The 22,001-nt window shown below is 39.9% G+C and overlaps 1 protein-coding gene across 1 annotated transcript in view; it reads left to right on the plus strand.

Moving 5' to 3' along the window:
• The window catches only part of CPQ (carboxypeptidase Q), a 147,246-nt gene that overhangs the window by 9,853 nt on the left and 115,392 nt on the right, over positions 1 to 22,001 (plus strand). Inside the window, exons 2-3 of the mRNA XM_039706368.1 lie at positions 7,732 to 8,201; positions 19,960 to 20,167. Of these exons, the coding sequence (XP_039562302.1) occupies positions 7,775 to 8,201; positions 19,960 to 20,167 (635 nt within the window). The 5' untranslated portion in view covers positions 7,732 to 7,774. The remainder of the gene's footprint in view (positions 1 to 7,731; positions 8,202 to 19,959; positions 20,168 to 22,001) is intronic.

Consider the following 22,001-nt stretch of genomic DNA (forward strand, 5'->3'; position numbering starts at 1 on the left):
GGGATTCCTTTTGGCTTTCACAGGAGTGACAGACCAACCTTTGACAGTACCTGTGCTGACTGTCGCTAACAGAACTTGGTTTGTTCCTGTTACAACGTCTGTCCATCAATTTTAGCAGCTCTTGCTATCCAGAGGTGTGGATTGATCACTTGCTCATGGTTCATGCCTTCTGTCATAGGCTTCCTCCTGCTAGGGGATAGGTTTCATCATTTGGCTGGATGCAGTCTGCTAGTCCTTCAGTAAACCTTAGAATGAAAATATTTAATGTCTGATTTGTGGGAATGATTTAACTTAAGACGTAAAATGTCTTGTTGAACATGTTTTCAAAAAGGAATTTAGTTTAGAATTTTGTGTGCAAGAAACTTAAGCATAAGTACTGAAAAGGTTGTGAGAGAAGATTTCTGTCGTTAATTTGCTTCCTTAAAAAGGGAGCCCTTTTCACCTGTAGGAAAGGCTGACACAAAAATACGCAGTTCTGAAGAGTTTGTCTCAGCAGTTTAGGATTTTTGTGAAATGGTACAAGATACCTGTCTCACTTTTTACACTAGGGCAGTAGTGGATTTGAATGAAGTTGAGCGTAAAAATACCAGGTACTATAATTGTGGCCCTATTCTTGTATGTGTTGATTTATTTGTCCAAAATAATTTCCTCCCCCTCCCCTCAGTTGTCTTTCAACATAATCAGTTGGCTTTAGCTATACATTTTGCCATTTAATGTAATATGAAGAACACTGTATTTTGGTGTCATTGTTTCCTAACTGCCTTCCATTCATTCATTATTTCTGTTCTCTTCTATTCTCATCTAAAAATCCCACTGAATTCCAATCTTTTGCTGCTGAAAAGATAATGTATTCCCTTTTGAGAGCTGTATTTTCCATGCTTATTAAGAAGAATAATATCAGCTGTTGTGTGGCAGAGGCATTGTTCAGTGCTTGTGGGTTTTTTGGTTTGGTGGTGTGTTTCTTTTTTTTTTTTTTTTTTTGTTATTCTTAACTTAATTTTTGTCTGGACCACACCACTTCTTAGAAAAGTAGCTGACTGATCATTTCTGTGGCTTTGCTGCTACAGAGTTTGGATACAGTATGCTGGATATAATATCCAGCATATGGATTATGGTATGATTCTTCAGGATTATTGCCATCCATTTCAGCAGCAGCTACGGAATAAGAATACATCAAGGTAGCCTGATACTATTCTGAGGCTTGGAGGTGAAGAAAGAGGGAAGAGTGGCTCCTTTTGCTGCTTCCTTTCTATGTTAAGCTGTAGTACTTCCCCCATACTGACTATAAATAGGGTATGAACTTCTGCCAAATGGGGAGCTGTGGCTGCAGTGTCTCCTGGAATGTTTGGACTTTCTCAGTCTTAATCTTTATAGAGTTCTTAAAACTTTTCACTTCCTATTATGTCTACATAAGTCAGTATCACTACTAGAGCCTATACAATCATAGGTCATGGATTTCAGTATGTATCTTCAATTGTAGAAAATCAAAATAGTTCTGAAGTTGGTAAAACAGCTCAAGTGTTTCCTTTGGTGTTTTAGACTTTTTGGTCTAATAATGTTATCCAAAACCTTATATCCTTACTGTGTTGTACTCTTCTTTACCTTAGTTTTACAATTCAAAAGGCTAATTTTAAGGGCTTTGTAATGTAAATGATAGCTTCAGCTGTGTGTGTTCCCAAACCCAAGATTTTCCAACTGATTAAGTGTTCTCCCAGATGAGGAATTATGACAATTCTGAAAAAGCAGTCTTTGAGGAATGTCTGCTTTTGTGCTTCACTCTTCACGATCATAAAGCTTGTATTTCCCCCACCCCCCACCCACCCCTCCTCCTTATCTTTATAAGTGATGGAAGAACTCTATGACTTTATTTTTAGGCAGATATCTCCACCTCATTTTGCAAGTTCACCTAGCCTCCCAGCCATCCTACTCCACAGCTGTCACAACAAACTTTTTTCCAGTGCTATTAAACGTATCAGACATCACTCTGCAGCATGTTAGTTTGTTACCCTGGGGCTTTTCAGTCTATTCTCATGTCATCAAAACCACTGTGTGATTTCAAGATTTCCTGCAGTCTCTGAAGGAAAATCAAATGGTGGTTAGGAAACTGATAGATTCTCTGCAGATATAGCAGATCTCTAGCAATTAAGTGGTTAATAGTCTCAATTTATTGTTTTCATATCTCATTTCCCATAACCATTAGTTCTGTGAACTCTGTATCCTTTTGTCTGTATTTTCAACTGGGATTTTGGGAAAACCTTGCCCCACTGGAGAAGAAGCAGTGCTTTGTTTATCCTATTTTTATGCCCTTTACTCCTCTTTCTGTTATCTGATTGCTGCAGACAGTAATCAATCAGACAATAATCAGTCTCTCATCTGAGAGATTCTTTTTTCCTCTTCCTCTTATCTTTTCCATCTTTTACATTTAAGTAATTTATATTATAATGTTTTTAATTATGGAAATGCCAGTTAGCCTGATTAAAGTTTGGATATGCTCTTCTTTTATATAAGGGCACCATTAAAAGATGAAAATCCCAATGAGCTTGCACCTTAGCATCAAAGGTAGCAGTTAGGTACAGACAAGTTGGCCACACAATAAGTAGAAGTATCCTTAAAGTAACTACTAATAGATGTATCTTCTGACACCCTCTGCTTCTGCACCTTCTGCACCTTCTGCACATCTTTTGAGCTCTAAAGTGCCTTTTTAAGCAGGGTCAGCTGCAGCAGGTTGTCCAGGCCCTGGACAAACATGACATTCCATTCCTAGACAGGTTTGGAATATGTCCCTGTATGGACACTTCACAGCCTCTCTGAGCAACCTCTTCCAGTGATTGACTACCCTCACTTTGGGGAGGAAAAAAAAAAAAAAAAAGAGAGAGAGCATTCTTGTGTTCAGGTGGAATTTAATATATTTCAGTTTGTTTCCATTGACTTGTTCTGTTGGTGGGCACCCCTGGAAAAAGCCTGGCTCTGTCTCCTTTGTTCCCTCCCATCAGGTATTTCTATCCACTGATTAATCCCTCCCTCTCCTTCTGGAGAAGAAAATAATATTTTCTTCATCCAGACTGAAGAGTTAAAGCTCTCTCAGCCTCTCCTAACAGGGATACTAAATACTCCAGTCCCTTAATCATCTTTGTGGCTCTTTGTCGCACTCTCCAGCACGTCCACATCTCTCTCATGCTGGGAAGCCCAGGAATGAAGAAATAATCCAGGTCTGGCTTCTCTAATGCTGACTAGAAGGGAAAGACCACATCTTTCTGCTTGCAGGCAACAGTCCTGATGTGCAGCCCATCAGGCTGTATGTCTTTGCCAACAGGAGGTTTTGTTGACTCATTTTCTGCCACCTCCTTTCCAGCTGGGTATCCCCAGTTGTCTTAGTGCATCTTCCCCAGATGCAGGACTTGTTGAACTTCATAAGGTTCCTGCCTGCCTCCTCCTCACACAACCATCGAGTACACAGCCAGTCCTCCCAACCTTTCTGTCATCGGAGGCCACACTCTGTCCAAGCATCCAGATTATTAATGGAGATTTATAAGGGTTCTGGACAGGTATGGACTTTTAGAGATCACCACTAGCTGCTACCATCTGGCAACTAGATGTCACTCAGAATCCTCTGAGCTTGGATGTTCAGTTGATTTTCAATCCACCTCACTGTCTGCTCATCCAGCCTGTACTTCATCAGCTTCCCTGAGACTTTTATGGAGACTGTCAACTGCCATACCAATATAAAAGGGAAACAAATCCACTGCTCTGTTCTCACCTACCAAGCAATTTTATCATAGATGGGCATCATGTTGGTTATGCGATTTCCCCTTTGTAAATCCATGCTAACTATTCTGAGTCACCTTCTTGTCCTTGTGTGGAAGTAATTTTCAGGATTTTTCTCCTGTCTGCTTGCCAGAGCTTGATGTGAGGCTGACTGGTCTGTAGTTCTTATTGTAGTTCATTTTATTTCTTGCCCTTCTCAAAGATAGGAGTGACATGACAAGAGTGGCCTCACAATGATATCAGCTCTTAATATTTGTGGGTGCAACCCATGAGGCCCCATGGATTTATATATGTACAGTTTGTTTAAGTGCTACCTAACTTGGTCTTCCTCACTCCAGACTTTCCCTTTTAAATGTTCTGCTAGGATTTTGCAGGGAAAAATCTCTCTGTGAACTATATTCAGAGCATTCCCTTCTTTCTGTGTGGATCCAGGTACTACTGTGGCTGGATTCCCTCTTTCTGCTTCATGGACAATAAAACACATTGAACAATTTTGATTCTCCTGTTATTTTTTATTAATTTGGCTGGTATAGTGAGGTTCATGTACTGAGTCTTAACTAGTTAGATGTGGAAAAATAAGTAATCTCCTTTGCTAGATGATTCACTGGGATGGTAAAGTTGCAGAGACTGGGAAAACAGATGTGTGATTCTTTCCCTGGACTAGCAGTGGAGTGATTCCTGTATTGCAGTCTGAGTATGATGTTATTTTACCCAGCAGGGAAATATTTCAGATAGCTGCTTTTGAACAGATTATGCTGGAGTATTCAAGGAAAGCACAATAAATTACATTCCTTTTTTTTTGTTCTTGACCAGGGTTTGAATTGAGTTATATTCCTCTTACAATGCATTGGAGGAAGTGAAATGCTGTGCGACACAGAAGTGTTACATCCACAAAAGTTGTGGAAACATGTCTGTTCTCAGTGTTGAGTGGGAAATTCCTGGAAGAAGTATATCTCTTAAATGTGGGTCCTCTGGGGCTGCCTTTGGAGTGAGGATGCTGCTGGTTTTGAATGAGGCTAGGAAGAACAAAGAAACCATTTCTTAGTTAAGGGAAATGTGATAACTGCAGTTTCATCTGTCCTTTGAAAAAAAATGCATGAAGTTGGTAGCTGGGGGCTCTTTGAGGTGGCCAGTGCTATTTAATAATCCCTCTGTGTCTTTTGTGTAACAGATAAGTGTATCTGCTTTCTCTGGTAGATTTTGCAAACCCTTAAACAGACCCCCAAACATTAAGTTTTTGAAACTAAATCTACAGAATTGTTTACTCCATTCAGCACTTATCCATTTTCTCGCTGGTGTCTTTGTGCATGATGAACTTTGCAAAAATCAGGGAATGAGCATGGTCATCCTGAGAAAATGACTGATGTCTCAAGAAGAGGATGTCTAAGAACATGTAATTAACTGGTTAAGGGAAAGTACATGAAGAAAGTGCAGAGCATAGCAATAAAAATACACCAATACTCTCTGTGTAGTATAACCACAAATAAACAGTAACTCAGACTATAAAAGGCATTTTGCAGTTCTCAGGCAGTGTCCTGAGATAACCCAAATCTTCTGCTCCTGGTTGTGTAAGACCTTTGCCCTGTCTGTCTCAGAGAAATCTCTGTGATAGATTTGTCATTCACAGATGAAACCAATGATGATTTTTTTGTCATTTTGCAAAAACAGTGCTTCACTGTGAAGAACTTATTACTTCCTTGATCTCAAGCTTAGGGGACATACCTTAATATTCCTCTATTGCTAAAGCTATTGTTTAAATTGCTGTTTGTGAAAAGACCCATAAAGGTCTCTGGAAGGCTGGCTGTTTGTGTTGATTATCATATGAGCTAGCTTGGTGACTCCAAAATTATTGCATAAGTGGTTTTTTGTGGGTATTGGGGTGTTTTAGTTTATTTGTTTCTGAATTCTGGTGGTTTATGGATCCCAAAAATGTGGTTACTACTTTGACTCCTTCTGTGTTTTATTTCTGCATTGCACAGCCAGTGTTTCACATGGCATCTTACGGGTGCATGCCTGGTGGATTATCCCCCCTTTCTGGGAGCTGATCAGAAGCTCTCATAAATGTTGTGTGTTACCCCTTCCCACAGACAGCACAGGGAGACAGGGCGATGGGGTTTTGGTCAGTTCATCATCAAGATTTTATTTCACTGCTCTGGGCGAGGAGTCCTTCCCCTGTGAGGCCGTGGGGTCCCTCCCACAGGAGACAGCTCTCCGTGAACTTCTCCAGGGTGGGTGCAGTCCCACGAGCAGCAGCCAAACCACACCTGCTGCACCCTGAGTCCCTCCCACAGGCACACAGTGCTCCCAAAACTGCTGTGGCGTGGGTCTCTTTCCACGGGGTGCAGTCCTCCAGCCTGGAGCAGGGGCCTGCTCTCTCCAGCAGGCCTCCCACAGGATCACAGCCTCTACCAGGCATCCACCTGCTCCGGCATGGGCACCTCCCCCAGGGGCTGTGGGTGGATCTCTGCATCCCCCATGGATCCCCACGGGCTGTGGGTGGATCTCTGCATCCCTCATATATCCCCAGGGGCTGTGGGTGGATCTCTGCATCCCTCATGGATCCCCATGGGCTGCAGGGGCACAGCTGCTTCACCTTGGTCCTCACCATGGCCTGCAGAGCAATCTCAGCTCCAGTACCTGGATCAGCTCCTCCTCCTCTTTCTCCACTGACCTTGGTGTTGCCATGTTGTTCCCCTCACATGGTCTCATCTCCTTCTCTGATTAGGAGCAAAAATCCTGTGATTCTGTTTGGATTTTCTTCTTCGTTATGTCATCACAGAGTCATTACCAACCTCTCTCATTGGCCCAGGTTTGGCCAGCAGCATGTCCATCTTCAGAGCCATCAGCCACTGGCTGTGCTGGACATGGTGGGAAGCTTCCAGCAGCTTCCCACAGGAGACATCTTTGTGACCCCTGCTGTCAAAAACCAGGCCATGCCAAACCAATACAGGTACAAAAACCCATGGGTTCTGATAAGAACAGTTAAGTAGATGAAAATAAGTAAAGGGTTATTGTCAGAACCCAAGACATCTCTCTGGATGCCCTGCCCGACAGGTTATAATAATAATGATGATAATAATAAAAAAATTTTAAAAGCCCAAGAAAAACAAGTGATGCACAATCCAACTGCTTACCACCTGCTGGTCAATGCTCAGCCTTTCCCTGAGAAGTGATCAGGCCTTTCCAGTCAACTCCCCCAGTTTGTGTACTCAACTTGGTATGGAATATCCCTTTGGTCAGTGTAGGTCAGTTGTCCTCGCTGTGCTCCCTCACAGCTTCTTGTGCAGCTCCTCATTCACAGAGCATGAGACACTGGAAAGTCCTTGATTTAGGGTAAGCACTACTTAGCAACAACCAAAACATCAGTGTGTTATCAATGCTATTCTCATGCTGAATCCAAACCAGAGCACTGTATCACTTACTGAGCAGAAAATTATCTCTATCCTAGCCAAAACCAGGACACTGGAGGCATTGGATTAGATCTTAAATCTTTTTAGAACAATAGAAAGTACTTTCCTGATTATGGAGATGGAAATCAGGACGAACTTTTATTCATGAATGGTATAAGAAAAGTTTTTGTCTGGATGTTTTGTGTAAAGACATTTGATTTGGCTCTTCTGAAAAGTCCTGCTCCTTACAGAAAGGAGATGCAAAACTCCTCCTGCATGGGAGCAGCCTTGGGTTTTGATTCATTGAAGAATGTGTTTATTTAAAGAGATGCAGCATTCCAAGGATATTTCTAAAGACCACAAAGATTGTGTCCAGTGGTCTAAGTATCTTTTTCATTTGCTTTCAATAAGTCTGTCTTCAAGTTGAGTTTACTTTTCTGCTAGTTTTGATCAAAGCATTTTCATTATAAGCTAATTTCTTTCAATTTCATTTCTGTCTGCCTATCCAAATAACTAAAAGTATTGCTGATAGGTGTATGGTTTTTTTAACTTTTTTTTTTTTTTTTTTTTCTTTTAGCCTTTCCAACAGGCCATCTGTGGAAAAGAAGAAAGAGAAAAAAATGAAGCACTTATTCTTAATATTTCTCATGAATTTATTACATCAGCATGCTGGGAAATCTTTGAGAAGAGATGGAAGTTCCCTGAAGTCATTTGAAGACATTAAAAATGAGATAGCTGGCTATACTGATATTGCTAAGGCTATTATTGATCTCGCTGTTCATGGAAAGGCTCAGAACAGATCCTATGATAGATTAGCAGTTTTTGCTGACACCATAGGACCTAGACTCAGTGGTTCAAAAAACTTAGAGGCAGCCATCAAATATATGTTCACTGCCCTGCAGAAAGATGGGCTGGAAAATGTGCATCTAGAGCCTGTGAAAGTACCACACTGGGAAAGAGGAGAAGAGTTTGCAGTGATGCTGGAACCAAGGAATCATAGCATTGCTATTTTGGGACTTGGGAACAGTATTGCCACTCCTCCAGAAGGTAACTCTTCCTTTTGGAATTATATGTGACTTGCTTTTTTGCACAAACTGTATTGTACCCCTAACAACTTCTCTCAGTGGTCAAACTGTGTTTTTCTTCTTGCTGTAATAGTGCTGCAAAACAAGGTGCTATTTTCCTGGGATCTTTCTATATGGTATGGTTGTGACTGGTGCAGTTTACATTAATACAGTTTGGTTGAACAGACTTGTAAAATTAGAGGTGATTCCTGAACTTTCCATTAAATTTATACCCTTTTTTTTAACACTGATGAACGTCATTTGCAAAGATTCGGGTCTTTGCAACATTGTGGTTGGTAGGAAAGAAGTTCTCCATGGGGTGTCAAGTTGACACATGATTTCTCCTTCTCTTCATGTGCCCTATTTTGCCAGGCTCCACCCTTCACTCCAGTAAAAAACAGGGCAGCAGGAAAAGGAGTTGGGCTTGAAGAGTTCAAGCCTCTCACTAAACACAGCAGTTGGTATCTGTGTGCCCTTCCCTTCCCTTCCCTTCCCTTCCCTTCCCTTCCCTCTCATGCTCAGCTTGGAACTCACATTGTTTACATGCTCACTTTGTCACTTACCTGTTACTGAACTGTGTGTTGCCTTTTAGATGATCATGTGTGATACATTACTCAGGAGAAAGAATAACCATTAGCTGCACTTAACAAGATTCTGGTCTTTTAAAGCCCAAAATATTAGATTGCCTACAAACAAAATGATTTATAAAATTCTTTATTTGTACTTACTGATGTGAGGCTTTGAGGATTGTTATTTAAAGGCCAGATGAGAACCTTCTTCTGTGACTGCTCTCCATAAAAAACAATATACTTATTCCTAGACCACTTCAAAAGCATTTGTATTCCTTTATGAGAAAATAAATTTAGTTTAGGAAATAAAAGGTAACATGAGATTCATAATTTTTTTATAAATTGTAAATTTTTGTGATAGTGAGCTTTCTGTTTCAAATGAAACAACATATAAAACTCTTATGTTTAGAAAAAAATATATAGCTCTTCAAAATGCCACAAATAAAACTGGGTAATTTAAGATCTGCTTGGAATAAATTATACTTGGTTTGAAAAATGCTGCTGTGAATTTTATCTGAGATAGTTCTGTCATATTGAGGTAAACATGCCTAAAATGCAAAGCAACTAGAACCATTACCATCTATTTGTCCCATGATATGTGCAAGATGTGTGCTTTGATAGGAGAAAATTTAGAGCAAATTTTAAGCCTACAACTTATTTTGTGTTTTTTCCAGTCCTATTCCAAGCTTCCTAAAAGGTAAGCTAAAATTAAAAGGTTTTTTTTTGGTCTTTAGCAAGTGTTGATGAACCTGAAAAGACAACCTGCAATTCAATTTTGGCAAACATCTTTACATCCAGGAAAGTCTGTTTTTCACTTCTCTTTCTTACTTGTGTAGTTATTTGCGCTTGCCTGGCTTTACTTCTAGGTCTGCCTTTTTTTTTAGTGATATACTGAATATACATGTTAAAAATACTCAGCCTAATTCTGTCCTTCTTTTTCATCTGTAAAGATCCTGTATCTTGAAAGATGTGATTGTATTATCCAGTGCTGGTTCAAAATCCCCACATTATTCTTTCTCACAATTTCACTTTCCTCTGAGATCTGCCATGTTTCTGAAGAAGTATATGTGTTGGTGCTAGAAGGCTTTATGGCAGTGAGGGCAATGAGATCTCTCACAAAAGAGTGAGTCATTTCTCATACTTCATGGAATAATTTTGATTCAGTTACTTACCTTCTGACTCTCCTACCGTTTGTGCCTGTTCTGATTTCTGCTGGTCTCATCTCTCTCTGTGTGAACTGTGACAGGTTTTTGTGCTTGGGAAGGTTATGTGGGGTAGCTGGTCCCTGGTGAGCACTTGGCTCTTGTTCTTCTGATCACTGGACCACCCTCCTGGCTGACGGAAATGTCTCGTAAGAGCTGCTCATCACCAGCCTCTGCAGGCAAGAGAATCGAAGGCATGCTGTTGGGAAAAGTGCTTGTCCTAAAACTCTCACTCCTACCAAGCATGGAATAAAAAATGTGTTTATTATTATTAAAACCACTGCATTATCACTTCTGAGGATTGCCACAGTGCCTTATTCCTAAGAAAAAGGAATAGAAGGCTGCCCTAAATGGCATCAGAAATAGTTGAACAATTCCCCTCATTGAGGGATTATCAGCAGTTCTGATATATCTTGTTCTAGGCACAAAGTTGTGGGGGTATGACTCTTCCTGCAATCAAAGTTGTGCAACTCAACATGAGATGCCTGATGCCAGTTATCCTGTTGTTACAGTACTGTTGTTGCATGGGATCAAATGTTCAGATGTTGGCTCTATGATGATTCTTTGCCTCTGAAGTGGACTGTGCAGATGACTCCCGAAGTTGTTTGCTGTTAGCTTGATAGTTACTACATGTTTAAAGTCAGTGTTCCTGTCAGGATATGTTTCAGACCCCTCCATTTGCCTAGGGAGATCTACTGCTCCTGTGCTGAGCTTTGGCAGAGGGGTGTTTTAAAGGCTGAAGGCTGTCCTTCAGATGTTGGCTCTATGATGATTCTTTGCCTCTAAAGTGGACTGTGCAGATGACTTCCGAAGTTGTTTGCTGTTAGCTTGATAGTTACTACATGTTTAAAGTCAGTGTTCCTGTCAGGATATGTTTCAGACCCCTCCATTTGCAAACCACTGTCTCAGAACGGCCCAAACAGATCCCTTCCTTGACCCTACTGATGCCTGTTAGAGACAGAGTTGGACTTCTTGTTTTTAAGGTCTAGGAATGGGGCTAAGATGAGAGGGGCTGACTCCCTCATCCCAGAAGAAGGTACAGGAGACCATTTCTTGCTTTTTCATCTTTTCAGTTATGTCCTGTATTCTCTTCCAATGATTTGGCCCCAGGCTTGTGACCTGAGAAGCTAAGAAAATGGGAGATGTTGGCAGAAGTTTAAAACTTGGTGTTGGACTTGGTGACCTTTGGTTCTCTCAGAGCCCCTCCTGAAGCTCAGCACCCCAAGCAAGTGCTCAAGAAGGCTCTTCATTTTCATGGCAATAGCCTAGCAGCAATTAGAAACCTGGTGTCCTGGGGTGACTTCATGATGCTTGTATCCCCAGTTGACTGTTCTGTTTATGCTGGATATTTAAGACTGGTTCTGAGAGTGAAGAAGGAGGAAAAGAAGCATGCAGTTTGTTCTCAGAAACTGCACTCACTCCTCTGCATTCCTGCTCCTGGACAGTGTTGTCTGCAGCATGGACAGACAGCGAGAGAGAGCTCTTCTTTGCTTTTTAGTTAGTTTTTTTTTAGATAGCTGAGGGAGAGAAGTTCCCTGGACTGTGGTTTTTCATTTTCTTTTGCTTGAAACTGTTCAAACCTGCTCTGGACTGAAAACCCAGGAAAAAACACTGTGAGCTCACACCTGTGGCCCATCAGGGGCCAGGACACAGCATTCTCCAGTGCAGGAGGGACTGATAGGAGACTGAGAGAGCTGAGTTACACTCCACAACAAGGACTTTCTGAATTTGCCATCTCTTCAGAATAGCAAGAGGTTTTACTGTTTAATATTATTAATTTTTTTATGCTTTTGAATACTTTGCTTGTTAAATAAACAGTATCCTCCACTTTTCTCCAGGGAAATATTTTCTGAACCAGTTGGGAGGGGGGCACTTTAATTTGCTTTCTAGAGGGACCCCATTCTGAGGTTTCCTCCCAAATTTGCCCTAAACCAGGACACCTGGCTTTGGATGTTGGAAATTCAGGGTTTAATTTCCCTCTGTCCATGGAAATTCAAACCAGTGTTTCCTAAGAATTACCCAATGGCTAGAGCACATGCTGAGGTTGGTTACTTTCCATTTCAGCATACACCATGTGAGTGTAGGAAAAATCTGCAATGCTTCAGGGCAGGAACAAGAAGCCCTAAATAGTAGCAGTATTTTTAGCTATGAAGTCCAAGCCAGTCCATTGACTCCAGGATACCAGGAGTGTCTCTTCCTGCAGAGAAGGTCTTCTAACTCATGCTTATGGCATTGAAACCCTATTGGGATGTGCACAGAGCTTTTCTCATTTATTTGATTTTATGAGATTTGCCCACTTTGGCTCAGATACAGCACAGTTGGATGATGTGCAGGAGGCTTTTCAGTACCTTGTGATCTTGTGGATAAAATCCTACTTTCTTCTTCATGACTGGGAAATATGCCAAGATGTCAAGTTCCCAGATTCCATCTGATTTATACAGCAAAAAAGGAGAGTACAGAAAAGGTTAGATTTTTCTATTGAAGAGGAAAAACCTCCAACATTCTCCATCCCCAAGTGTATTCCAAGATATGAAGGTGTTGGGTCAAAGAGAAAGTTTTCACTTCCTTTGATCTCTTTACAAGGAGGGAGTAACTTCACTGCTTGCTTTAGTGCCAGGGAGAGAAGAAACAGGAAACAGAGTGACCTGGATTTCCAGAAATCAGCAGGGGCTCTTAATAGTCATCACCTTGAAGAAATGGATTCCTAGGTAGCAAAGAGGATTGAATGATAGAAAGTGCTCAGTTTTGGGATCTGGAAAACTGGAGATTTACCATATTTAGTCAATGTCCTTGTCTCATTTTCAGTGTTTCAACATTGGCAAAACATAAAGATAAATATATATAGAGAGAGACTGTGTTGATTTCTGGTGGTACTGATTATATCCCCCAAATATAATTGTTGCTTTGAGAATCTTATAATTGGAGCAAAGTGGTAGTTTAGCAGATGTTTGACCATAGAGTATCAAAGAGTTCATTTTTTTGCATGTGTTTTAAAATGCACTTTTTTTACCCTGATGGGTGACTATGCCCTTTAATTTTAAAGAAATACTGACAAACAGAACCAACTTCACGGCAGCCTGCCCTGAAATGTCTCCTCGAAAAAAAGGAATACTCTGGTTTTTTATGTACTGTTGGTTGCAGCAAAACTGAAATAATATAAATATGAAGATGATGCACTGGCAGACTTTTTCCTAGTTTTTGTGTTCAAGTCATGGTCTTTTTTTATTTAATTGTCAATATTTGGTCCAGCTGCACTCTTATAGAAGGTGATAGGAGCTTTGTAGTTAGATAACATGAAAGTAGTTCCAGCCTGTTCTGTATAAGATGGGGATAATGCATGTTGTCTTGAGGTTGTTGGTGTGGGCTGTTGCTGTTGGTCCACCGTTTTATTAAACCAGGAATGTTGCTGAAAGAAGTGGTCTGATTCCAGTCCTGGTTGATTTTGTCCCCAGTGTTGATCATCCTCTTTTTTATCTCAGTGGTGAAGTGGATTAGGGAATTCAGCTAGATAAACAACAGGCCAACAAAAAAGTTATTTTTTTATGTGTATCAGAGGATTTACCCTTAAGTTGCCAGCATCTTGGATGACCACTGATCTCCTGGAAGAAAAGTGATGCTTCTAGAAAGACTTGGGTACCCCTTTGATGAGGAGTTCAGTGCTGAAAACAGGGGTTGGAGAGAGTTGTAGGCATGAGAGCACAGCGCACAGCAAAGCCCTCCTGTCTTCACTGGATTCCTGTTCTTTCATGTGTGAGGAGCTATTGATGGACATCTATAGACCATGAGCCTCAGTACTGAGTATCTGGATTGTTTATTATTACTTACATTAGCACTGCTTGTGGTATGGTAATTATGCTACTGTTTTTTATGGAACATAAAAGGTGGCATCTGTGAAGGACTTCAGACACTGTGGTGTTCAGTGGCCTAGCATCTGGGCTAAATGTTAGTGCAGTGGCATTTCATAGATTTAGAGAGTAGAAGTATCTGCATGGCTTTGAGGTGGACATGCTGTCTGGGGAGAAGATGGGTTCCAGTTGGTACTTTAACCAATGTTCAGGTGAACTGTGTGAATTGCCAATGGTAAAGGAGTGAATTTTCTGGTCTTGTCCTTTTACAGTGTCACTGAGTTGAGGGTGGTTACCTCAAGGATGTTAAGGCCAGGCTGAAGCTATTGAAGGCAGGATTTGAATGTGATTTTCTGCACATGTGGGGTTTGCAGACACATCTGGATGGCCATGTTACCTTCATCCCAAGGGATATCCAGCAGTGGCAGGCACCTTTGACTCACTAAGGAGAGAATGGCTGTCCTCAGCTCTTCCTACCTTGAGCACCTGTGTTCTCAGAAACTGATTTTTGTGGATCTTGGTTTTGGGTGTCTGATTCTCCCTACACATTGCATAGCAAGCCTGTGCTCTGTCCAGGGCTGCTCCTGGGAGAACCTAACCTGTTGCCTCACTCTTTTGGCATCCAAGGCTTTATGCTGGGGGTTGGGACAAACCCATTTTCTCCTAGGATTTGTGGTACACAGTAAGCTACAGGTCATTGAAACCAAACTGTTCAAAAGACATTCAGTCATATTTTTCAGAAACTTAACTATTATATAGTGTATATTTTTCTCAGTGTTCTTCAGGAATGGTACAATATGTTTAGTCTCTGTGCAAAGCATCAGAGCTGAATAGCCTCATATCCTTTTTTATAACTGTCCTATGTAATTTTATTTCCATGAAGTAATTCTCTTTGCTGTTCCACAGAGTAGGAATGTCATTTTCTAGAAGTATTGTTCATATTTTACAAATTTTTTCTTCATGATAAAACCCTCTTCTTCATTTCACAATTGCCTTAAAATACTTAGTATTTTCTACATATTATAATTATTATATTAGTACTTATTTATATGTGTGGATAGAGCAAATGTGTTTCTAGGTGTTAGATATTTCAGATTTGTTGACTGTGTTAGAATATTTCAGATGTTCAGTACATGCTAATAATTTTTGAATGAGAAAAAAAAAAAGTGATGATATTAATCTTTCATTTGCTTTAGCCTGACACAAAGCCTTAATTGGATGAGGTCATTAGACACAAAGAATTTGAGTCTGTTTTTCTAAAAATCTAGTTGAAGTTTGTGGAGCATTGCAGGAAAGCTGAACAAATTCCTGGAGAGTGTTAGAAAGCAACATGTTTTTAAGAGTGGTTTGCTTGAAGTTGAGGAGGAAAATGTTTTCTGAGGATGTTGAACTTAAAAATTATTTTAGAAGATGTTGAACTTAAAAATGATTTAATGCCAGGTTCCTAATCTTACTTAGCTTTGAAGAATATATTTGCATTTTCCCTCCACTCCCCAAGACCTTCTTTCCTTTGACCTGTCCCAACAACTGCCTTATCTCCAGACATACATACCTACCCATGCAATAAAATTCTAGGCTCTCTGAAAGAAGCTACCTCGCAAATGGGCACAAGACAGTGCTTGTGGGCTGTGTCTGAAAGAAGCAGGGGCACGTTACTTTTAATCTGGAGAGATGATCAAGTCTGAAGGACAATGGGAATAGCCAGGCTAAGGTAAGAAAAGCTTGGGGCTACTGCTTGCATCTGTTCAGGGTCAGCATAGAATACAGTATGCCCTGATGAAGCAGCTTCTGGGCAGCTTCTAGCTTTGTGGAAGAGCTGAAGTAGGAACAGAGAACTCTGGGCTGTTGCAGGAGGGTAGCCTGACGTGGCTGGTCTGTGAGGCAGGGCTGTGATCACCGCGTGGGTGTCAGGCACCGTGCTTGTGGTGTGTTATTCCTGCTCTGCCATGAAGAACTGTCTTGATTTCCTGTCCTGATATCCTGATGCCTGGTTCTAATAAACAGGGAGGTAACATCCTGTCTCCTTTTTCCTCTCATGACTACAGAGGCCAGGACATGTTTCAGATGCATCTCCTCCAGTTTCAATATTTCCACTGTTGTCAGAACAATTAGATGTGATGTTGACTTTTTGTGTTGATAACTCTTGTCCAGCTTTGTCTTGTTTAGGCTTAGAATGACTGTATTTTAATAGTTTTAAGCAAAAATTGCCTTGCCCATCAGGTTATTTATTTGACAGTGGTAACTTGAGTGCATTTGGATCAGTAGCATCACTGTTCCATACTGTGATTTGTAGAAGAAATCACAATTCTTACTTTAGCGTGAAGTAAATGAAGTTTAGGAGGTCCATAGGAATTAGTTGTTTGCTTGCTGCTATTGAAAAGAATTTATTGCCAAATTAATGATGACTGCATTTGGCTTTGTAACTGGATCTCCAAAGTACTGTTTCTGTTACCTGGATGACAAAAATGAGACTGGGGGAAAAAAGAACAGAGTAAGGCCATAGATAAATAATGAGGAAATTGGTATTCAATAACATTAAACAGTATGCAAATAATATTTCTTTCTGATTTACTAAATCCTTTAAATATAGTAATAGATTGTAACTAACGTGGTTGAATTTCTATGTGTTTGTGAATAGAGTGTTTCTGGGATAGTGATAAGTAAAAATGCATTCTGTATGAAATTTCATTGATGTTTTAATAAAGATCCACCAGTTTTTAAAATCTGATAATAGGGTGGATTTTCCATTTTTTTCTTTCTCGTCACTGAAAGAGAAAGATCTGTCTGTTACTAACACAGACAGATGCATGTCTGTAGGTACTAAAATGACTGAAGTATTAGCTGCAGTTAATCTTGTGAGGAATCCCCTTTGAACTAATCTACTCCTTGCATCATTGCTGGCAGGTAAACAGCTGTGAGGAGGCGACTCTCCAGACAGAATTGTTCATGCCAGGAATCAGACTTCTTCTATAGAGCAGTGTTACACACAGCTGATTTATGGATGCTTTTGTATATGCCTGTGTGTGTGTATATATATATATATATATATACATATAAAAATATATATATGTATATATTTTTATATATACATTATCAGTCTTGTGTTCATCGTGCCTGTGACCGATACCACACCGCTTATTTCAACTGGCTGTGCGATCATCACAGTTGTGACATATTCAAGTTTTGAGATAGAAATACACATTCCAGTGTACAGAGGACTTTGTAAAATATAAATTTGTTGGTAGGTGAAAATTTCCTGCTTGTTCCCACCATGAACACCCTTCCTATACCTTGATTGTCAGAAAGAATAGGGTACAATTTGCTGTTTAATATGAGAAATGAGAGGAAACCCATAGTACTACCTAGATTATTTTGCTCACTCGCCCAACCCAACAATATGTTTCATGTGATGAGATCAAATAAATAGTCTTCAGCTTTATACACTCAGCCAAGTTTATCATGTTTGTAATTCTGCTTTCTATGATTCATGCCCTTTACTTTGCTAATTACCCAAATACTCTGTATTCATCTCTTGCACTGTGTGTGTTATAATCTTTATATCTTGCTTAAGTAAGCAGGCAGTCTGTCTCCCTCCTTAGATGGGGTTTCTGAAGACTTCTGTTCAATAACACACAGCCACTAATGTAATGATAGGTATAAGAGACAGTATCTTTCAACATGGGAAGCAGAGCCACGAGGCACTGAATTGGTAGGAGATGCTAGGGTGGATTTCTGTTAATTTGTTTAAAGGCTCAGTAAGGTGAGACGTTTCCAATTTCTAAAGGGAATAACTCATTCTCCTTAAACAGGTAAACTGTTTTGTTTTATTTCTCCTTTTGCACAGAAGGTTTAAGGGTGGTTTGTGCATGTGTATCCACATATAAGATAAACATTGCTCTTGTAACTTCAGTCAAAGAATCTGAAATGGTATAAAATGGCACTAAAATGCAAATGAGTAATTGAATTAGTCAGAAGCTTTCCATTGTTATGGAAAGCACTGTAATTCATGCTTTATGTACACCATGCTGCCATTAAGTAAAACTTGCAGATTTTTTTTTTTTTTGTTTCGTCAAAGGAGGGCTTTATTTAGCTTCTTTGAGGACATTTGAGGGTAGAGATACTGAGTTAGAATTTGCAATTCTGTGTTCTTTCCCTTAGCTTTCCCTTAGCACAAATTTCCAGTAATTCTCACTGTACAAACTCCTGAAGCCTGTCATCTAGGAAGGGCCGTAAATTTATTTCACCATTATATTTCTTAGGAGTTATAGATACTTACTAGCTGTCTGTAGCTTTCTTAAAAAGCTTTGCAGAGCTGGTGTTTGTTCATGTATGCAGTAATGCCCAGAAGAATTACTCTCCTTGCTTCCCTTGACGAACAGGGACCTGTGTCCTTCCAGTGCCTGCTGCACGATCCAGGTGGAGCACTGGGGAGAGATAACATGAAATAGAGATTGCTGTGGTATCAACCTACTGAGACCACGACTTCTCTCATGAAAAATGACATTTTGCAGATATCTGGCTCATTTCCAGTTGCATGGTTTCATTCCCAAAATTATCCTGTTTCTGGGATGTTCCTTAGCTGGGTGGCTGAACCTGCCATTAATTATAAGCAGCTGGAGCCTGCTAGTACACTCACCTGCCTGCCAACAGCGGCTAGTAATATGTCAAGGTGATTCTTTGGTTTGCCTCTCTAAACCATTGCTAGGTTAAGGTAAGAATCTGAATAGTTAAAATTTTGATGTCTGTCACACTAGGTTATTTTTGTAGCTAAAACTCACTTTTGTTGTAGCAGTAAATGTCTGTTCTATTCATAGTGGTATATTATAATGAAATCAAACTTCTGTGGAATGGTTTCTTTAAGGTTTTGAAGTGTAGTTTCATTTTAAAGAAGCCATGAGCCTGGGCACACTGATGATGGGAGACATTACCTTCCTATGTTTCTAAGAGTTTTTCTCATTCATTGTGGTTTTAAATACAAGTCTTTGAAATCCTCTAAATAATTCTCATTACATGCACAAAAAAACAACAACTAACCAACCTGAAAAAATGACTTTTTTATAGAGAATAATTTTATTCTTAAAAACATGATAATTTCACTTTTTCTGACAAATCATTCCTAGCGAATTTGTTATTAGTTTCAGCTTCCATTTATGTATTTTGTGACTATTAGGTGAAATGTACAACACTAAAATTTCAGACATCCATTACTTCTTCTATATTTAGAAGCAAAGTACCAGCCCATGTTGTTAAGCAGTCTCCACTTATCTCTGTAACCAATCAACAAAATTGAATTTTCAGCATTGTGGTAATTTTAATGAGTTACTTCTCAAATGCTGTGAAATATAGTCCCTCAATTAATGCACTTAAAAGTTAAAAGGATTCTTTGGCTTATCTGTACCATTCTTTGTTTTTTCAAGTAAGATAATACAGCAATTTAAAACTATTCCAACTATTAAAAACAAAGATCTGGGTGGGATCTAACTTAACATGTGTGAATAGTCATGCACAAGAACCTGCCTGGAAAAACTCCCAGAAGGAGATCCAATAGAACTGTTATATTCTCCTGACTAAATCTGAAAATATTATTATTATTATTACTATTAAGCACATCACAAAATTTGTTAACATTGCAGAGCTTTAATTTAATTTCATTTATGGATTAATAATTTTGTAGGAGTTACAGTCTAAAAATATGGGCTTCCAGCTGTCTTATATTAAGCTAAGTTGTTTAGCAACATATCAAAACATATCCATGAATAGATTGCTATCTTTTTTAAATTAATCCCATAGGCAGCTTTTGCAAATGTTTTTGTACTATAAATTATTACAATAAGGCATTAAAGCCTATGCAGAGAGCAAAATCCTCCCCATGTATCCTTCTTGCCCTTCAATTTCTGTTTTAATACCAGCCTGATAGCATGGCTTACAGAGGTGTGTGTACTTGATCATGGTTCTATCACATCTGTTTAGTACTGATCCCTGATGAAACATTTCACATCATCTTCCTTCCTCGGGAAAAAAAATCTAGTGCTGATTTCCTGAGTTCTGCACAGTCCATGTTTTTCTGTCTGTGGGAAGTGGCAATAGGAGAGCATTGCTAAAACCCCTGTAATACTTTCTTTCAGGAATTACAGCAGAAGTCATAGTTGTAGCCTCATTTGATGAACTGCACAAACGAGCTCAGGAGGCCAAGGGGAAGATTGTTGTCTACAACGAACCTTTCATCAGTTATGGTGAAACTGTGCAATACAGGTTACAGGGAGCAGTGGAAGCTGCTAAAGTTGGAGCAGTGGCATCCCTCATTAGGTCTGTTGCTTCTTTTTCTATTCACAGGTAAGCATTTTTCTCTTTTCTTCCTGCAACTCACATTTCAATATTAGCTGACATGTCATTTCTGGGCAGGAATTTTTGTTCTCCATGACTTAAACAATGCCAGTTACGAGTGGGTGCTTAGTTTTGAAACAATTGGCTTCACAGTAGTTCTTTTCCCCTGTGCTTTGTCATCCTTTCAGGATGTTTTCTTTTTTTTTTTCTTGATCCAAGTTGTGTATAATATTTGTTTTGAAGAACTTTCTGCAGTCTCAAGGCTGCCATAAATATTCTGAGAAGAACCAAAACCAAATGTCTTTGGTGACAACAGGCTGTCAGTGATGATATGAACTGGTCATTCTGTGTGTTTGACTAGAACGTACATGTACAATTTTCAACATATTGTTAATTTTCCTAGCATAAGGCTGACTTGTACTAGATGAAGGGGTAATCTGCTTTGAACATAATTATTTAGAACACTTTAACAGCAAGGCTTGTAATTCTCACACTACTTTTTAAGTAAGGTATGTGGAAATTATGATTTTTTCAAAAATGTAAATATTTTTCAATTTCTTAGTACATTATTTGTTTATCGTTGTACTGTTATGTTACTGAACTTCTATATTTTCATTTTCTGGTTGGTAACAGAATTATTTTTTTATCTGAGAGTTTTTTCCAACACTGAAAGCTTACACTTAAAATGCTTATCTATTGTGAAAAAGACTAGTTGAGGCATAGAGAGGAAATGCAGAAGGGTTCAGCCATATAGTGGAAGACTGACAGATGCACACTGTCCTTTAACACAGTATTTCTAAAATCTTACACTCTTATTGGTGACCTTAATGCCTGCAGTGATCTCTGTGTAGGAGCCTGCTGGCTGTGATGGGAGTTCTGGTCAGGCAGGCCCAGGCAGCAGAGCTGGACTGGGGACTGGATCAGGACAGGTCCATACCTGCCCACCATCCTGTCCCTGAGCTGCAGCCTGAGCAGGACTGGCAGGACACAAGTGATGCCACACTCAAAACTTGAATGCTTGAACTGTGGAGCTCTGTTAATAAAATCATTTACGTAGGAAAATATGAAAGATACCCAGTTTATACAAGAGGTGCTGTATTTTGTAACATTCTTTCTTTGGCAACTACCTGTTTAGAGCAATACAGATACTTTATTCCTCCCCCTAGCTGCCCACCCAGTAACTCTTTACCCACAGAGGAGTCATTGCAGTAGCTAACCTGTCCCTGAATGTGTGCCACAACATAACCTGGACTTGTGTTCTGTTTAGGTAACTGTTTAGGTTTCTTTTTGATCTCTGCTCCTGTGTTTTCTTTCTGCAGAAGTCTGGGCTGGTAGGTGGAAGGCATGATACAGCTTTGGGTTTTTCTTGAAACTGGAACTGGGAAGTGACTTGGGAGGCATTTGGAGGCATGCTTGTGTGGATAGATAAAATGTAGGAGAATAGGGATAGTGGTGAAGGTAATCTCACCCCTAAGGAGTTACAGCTGTGCCAATTATCAAGCATTAAGAACAAGCCTGCCCTTAACAGGCCACAGCTGGATCCAATTAAGAGAGGTATGGTAAAAGAGCAGGTTGGCTGCTCGAGATGTGAGGTGGAGTTTGTTGGCTGTGCAGAGGAGGAGAAGAAGGAGTCAGTGCTGTGAGGAGCTGCCTATGAGAAACCACCAAGAAGGTATGAAACCTTTGTAACAAGATGGCAACATGCTTGAATTCACTTCTTCAGAGAGAACATGAGTGCTCACGTGTCAGCAATATGCGAAGTGTGCAAGCTTCTCCATTTATAATGCTTCAGAGAGTCAGAAAATCAGTAAAGCCAACTAACTGTATTGGAACACATGCAGAG

This window comes from Passer montanus, unplaced genomic scaffold (assembly GCF_014805655.1).
Source record: "Passer montanus isolate IOZ18808 unplaced genomic scaffold, ASM1480565v1 scaffold19, whole genome shotgun sequence".
NCBI classification, from domain to species: Eukaryota; Metazoa; Chordata; class Aves; order Passeriformes; family Passeridae; genus Passer; species Passer montanus.